Source organism: Bombyx mandarina, chromosome 13 (genome assembly GCF_030267445.1).
Source record: "Bombyx mandarina strain Sakado chromosome 13, ASM3026744v2".
NCBI lineage: Eukaryota > Metazoa > Arthropoda > Insecta > Lepidoptera > Bombycidae > Bombyx > Bombyx mandarina.
Genome location: NC_143220.1, coordinates 7,267,593 through 7,272,568, shown reverse-complemented (window position 1 = coordinate 7,272,568; position 4,976 = coordinate 7,267,593). Strand labels below are relative to the sequence as shown.

Here is a 4,976-nt window from a genome sequence, read left to right as displayed (position 1 = left end):
CAAAATGTGTCATGTCAAGTAAAGTTGTCAATTTGGCAATGCATAGTTTTTCTTTGTTTTTTTTAAAGCAAAAGTATAAAATTTCCCACCGGCAAATTATTTGGATTGAAAAAAGGGAGGTGTGGCGTGACAATAAGTTTTAGGATGAACGGTCCAAATTAGAATATTGAAAGAAATACGTTGTCGAAGATAAAAAGAAATTAGTTTTCACACTGAAGATGTTCACATATTTTATTACATAACTAGTGTTCGCCGAATTTCTATTCCAACTAGTTGTGCCATTTATAATAATATTTTAATAAATTTAGATTAACAATTTTTTTCACGTATTTAGTGTTTACATACTGGAACCATTTATTTCTTTATTTTTATAGTTTTACCGTCTTCGTGCATATATACCGGTCGTGTACAAGAAAAACATTTTTCTCAAATAATAAATGCTGTGCTGATAAATGCTTCCACGGTGAAGGAATAACATCGTGTTATAAAAACCCACAAAATTATAATTTGCATAATTACTGGTGGTAGAACGTCTTGTGAGTCCGCAAGGGGTAGGTGCCTGCCTATTTCGGCCGTGAAGCAGTAATGCGATTTTAATTGAAGGGTGGAGCAGCCGTTGTACCTACTATACCAGTGATTATCAAACTTATTAAAATTTCTTTTACCGCCCCCTTTGTTAATTTTTCTTTCTTTATTTTTTTTTTACACACCCCTAAAACTTAAAAACCACAATTTCATTAATTTAATTATTTTAGTTATATTAGTCGGTTCTGATGTTGAAACTTACATTCTAAACTAGAAATTTTTACCAGTGAGAGCAAATAAAACCCAACTTTATAATATTTATAACATATTTTATTCAAATTAAAAGAAAAAATATAAATATGTAATCAGTTTTCGTTTTTATACTAATCTAATGAGATGAATGAATTTGATGATATTTAATAAGTTTGTTGATATCAGGTTCGATTTTACTCAAAAACAGTCGTAAGTCGCTGCGTTTGGTAACTTGCAAATGATTTCTCTTTTTAGTAAGCAGCATTGTCATAGCGCTAAATCCACGCTCACACAAATATGACGATGGGAATGCTAACAAAAACCGTTCAACGATAGACCGCAGATACAACTGCGGAATTGACTTTTGTAGCCGAAATTGTTGGTAGCCATTTTTGTATTTGGTTTTTGTTTCCTCGTTCGTTGTTAGTTCTATAAGTTCTTCTTCCAACTGGGGCGATATTGCTATGTTGACATTTGAAAAATGATCAAACACCCAGTCTGGTATTTCCAATTTCAAAATGTTTTGATTTTAGTGAAATTTAAAATACTATATAAAGTAAATGAAATTACAAATTATACATCCCCCCTCACCCACATCAAAGCCCCCCATTTTTTCTGGGCCCTTTAACGCCCCCTTCTAGGTTTCAAACGCCCCCAAGGGGGCGTTATCGCCCACTTTGAGAAAGACTGTACTAGACTGAGATCTTAGAACTCATAACTCAAGGTAGGTGGCGGTCTTTCCGTTGTAGATGTCTATGGGCTTCAGTAACCGGTCAGGTGGGCCGTGAGCTAGTCCACCCAACTATGTAATAAAAAAAACAATAATATTATTAATTTTAAATTAACAATGAAACAAATAATTTCACTTTTCACAACATGATGCTTTATTTTCAACATTAATTACATTTTTGTCTACTATATTAACTAGGCACTTCCAATTTAGTAATTAGGTACCTACTACAGGATTTAAACATATAATGAAACGATTGTATAATAATAATTACGTATCTAAAGTGAAAAAAGTTTGTTCATTTTCATAAATATGAAGAATTAATTTAGTTTTATATTAGTTTAACGTTATTATATCAATATAAATGATGTTAGTAGTAATTACGTAATTCATGTAAATATGTTATTATGTATATATAAGCCTCTTTTAAAAGGCTATTATTGAAGATTCTTTGTGTGTTTCTGAGGATCCCAAGATCTGTTACATTTTGAATCTGGTAGATGGCACCCATTTTGTCTTCTGGATGTTATTTTTATAGGATTCCAGCTTACATAGATAATAGAAATCATTTATTTATCTAAGTTATGTCTGGTTAAATTTTTCTTAGATTCAGTTTAATTTCAGTGTTGTCTGAGACCATAAAAAATAATTATGTTCAAGTAAGTCTAGTTAGTAGGTATCAACTGTATAGAATAAGGTATTGCTTCGGAGATAACTTTAAAATGAATTGGACAACCACAATAATAAAATATTACTGTTGTCAATCATGTCTATGACTCGAAAAATCTAATTAAAACACAATTTACAGTAGAAAACTATTTATCGAATTTAACAATAAAAAGTCAACCCTCATATGAAATATGCGAACAATTTAATTTTGTTTAATATTACATATATATCGAACATTTTAAAGCCGTATTTTACTAGATTTACATCTATACATTTAAATAAAATTAGAGTGTCTGTTTGTAGTATTGAAATAACCGCTTTTTACTACATGCATATGATTATATAATTATACGGTACTTACACCAAAATAACATTTTTTACAATTTTTGTCTGTCTGTCTGTCTGTTTGTTCCGGCTAATCTCTGGAACGGCTGGACCGATTTTGATGAGACATTCACTAATAGGTAGCTGATGATATAAGGAGTAACTTTTTTTTTTAGACTAGCTTCGCCTCGCGGCGTTACCCGCAGTTATTGTCGAACCGCGCAACATGGCGGGCTTCGTCTATCAATCAATAATAAAATTTAATGTTTCCGAAGCGAAGCGAGGGCGGGTCGCTAGTTTACAATAAAAATGTACTGTTTAAACAATGCTACCTAGTTTTAGAATGACTTTTCCTTGATTCGATTCGTTTTTGCAGTGTTGTTAATAAAGCGCCGAGCACGTTGTGGCCGGGCAGCCGTTTGCCGAAGAGTAATCGCTTTACCGAGTCGTCATATGTCAAGAGAGCCACCATGTTCTGGAGAAGGAATCCTTGGCAGTATTCTAAGAGTTGCGATGCTCCATATACCTGTGAAATGGTAAATAATAAATAATATAAGTACTTTGTCGCATATTATAGACATTATCTGATTGTGTCAAAGTTTTTATGAGATGAAGTCATTGTGGCCTAAAGAAAGACGTCCGGTGTATTCGTATCGAGCAATGCACCGGTGTTCGAATCCCGCAGGCGGGTACCAAATTTCGTAATGAAATACGTACTTAGCAAATGCTCACGCTTGACTTCCAAGGTAAAGGAATAAGTTCGTGTAATAAAAATAAAACCCGAAAAATTATAATTTGCGTAATTACTGTTGGTAGCATGTCTTATGAGTCAGCACGAGTAAGTACCACCACCCCGTCTATTTCTGCCGCGAAGCAGTAATAGGTTTCGGTTTGAAGGATGGGGCAGCCGTTGTAACTATACTGAGAATTCAAGGTGGGTGGTAGGTAGTACGTTGTAGATGTCTATGGGCTCCAGTAATAATTTAACACTAGGTGGGCTGTTAGCTCGTCCACACAGTTAAGCAATAAAAAAAAAAGTCACTACCTATGTTTTTTTTTAAATATTTTTATAAGAATAGCTTTACTAAATAAATAACTGCACTTGTTAGTTCAGTAAATTTAAATCGCACCAAATTGTGTGTTAATAGTGCATCTCCAACAAACCTTAGCGTGAATATAAACTGAGACGAGATTGTGTAGATCAACTGATTTAGCGGCTCTGGCCTCGCAGTGCCTCTGTAGCGGCAACAGTTGGAAGAACGAAGCGGCTGCCAGCACCTCCAACACATCAGTCTCGGGTATGTCGAGCCCAGAGCAGCCGCCGGAATACAGATATTTCATTACTTGCTGTAAACAATAGACAAATTGAATTCACATTTATGGTGGTGCTGGATTAACCATAGACGGTGTGTTTTTATTTATTTATTTTTTATTGCTTAGATGACTGGACGGGCTCACAGTCCACCTGGTGTTAAGTGGTTACTGGAGCCTATAGACATCTACAACGTAAATGCGCCACCCACCTTGAGATATAAGTTCTAAGGTCTCAGTATAGTTACAACGGCTGTCCCACCCTTCAAACCGAAACGCATTACTGCTTCACGGCAGAAATAGGCAGGGCGGTGGTACCTACCCGTGCGGACTCACAAGAGGTCCTACCACCAGTAAAAATATATACTACTATATTTGTACTAATATATTTGATTATTTAATTATGGTTTTAATTACCCCTCATCCATTTCGTTCAGTCAATGAAAGTGTGAAGTCGAAACAACGAAGTTGCTTTCTACCTTCAATAACTTGATTCGACTACCCTCTTACCTCAAATATATGGTATCTTATATCGTTAATCTGAACAAGCGGAGGTGCGGTGTTTGTCGGTGGTAATGCTTCGCTGGAAGGTCGAGGTGGCGCCAACATTGCTCGCAGCCGCGGCGACTCCGACACCAAAACTATTTTATGACCATAGAATAGACGTCCTTCCACCCTGAAATGATAAAATACTAGTTGAAATCATTATATTAAAATATTTGTAAGAAAACGGTATAAACTTTTCGCGAATAGCCTTCGCTAACTGTTTAATAGTCGAAGTTCCATAATTTTATATGTTCCGTTGGACCTTACCTGAACGTAACGTCAGCGAGCGAAGGGTTGTTGACGTAGGACGGGTCCACCCTGGCGGGCGCCGGGGCCGCGGGGGGCGGAGGCTCCACGCTCGGCACCGGCTCGCGACCGTAGCACGCGCACAGTATGTCGGCCAGCAACAGCACCGTGCCCTCCTTCTGTGCCAAAATGAGCTGCTGGGTGTTCATTATCACTTAAAACGAACTAAAAGTATAAACGTTTAAGGATATAGAGCAGCCTTTTCCAAAGTGGCCGATAATGTCCCCTTGTGGGCGCTGCAGCCCTAATGGGGGGCGGTAAGAGACCCAGAAAAAATATGGGGGCAATGTGTAGAGGCTTGGGAGGCGATTTG

The 4,976-nt window shown here is 36.7% G+C and overlaps 1 protein-coding gene across 1 annotated transcript in view; it reads right to left on the bottom strand.

The window, feature by feature from the left end:
• Positions 1-2,308: 2,308 nt before the first annotated feature.
• Positions 2,309-4,976, bottom strand: part of LOC114244233 (ankyrin repeat and BTB/POZ domain-containing protein 2) — a 32,653-nt gene continuing 29,985 nt past the window's right edge. Inside the window, exons 21-24 of the mRNA XM_028175988.2 lie at positions 4,625-4,782; positions 4,322-4,487; positions 3,665-3,847; positions 2,309-3,026 (exon numbers count right to left, since the gene is read on the bottom strand). Coding sequence (XP_028031789.2) covers positions 2,829-3,026; positions 3,665-3,847; positions 4,322-4,487; positions 4,625-4,782 — 705 coding nt within the window. The 3' untranslated portion in view covers positions 2,309-2,828. The remainder of the gene's footprint in view (positions 3,027-3,664; positions 3,848-4,321; positions 4,488-4,624; positions 4,783-4,976) is intronic.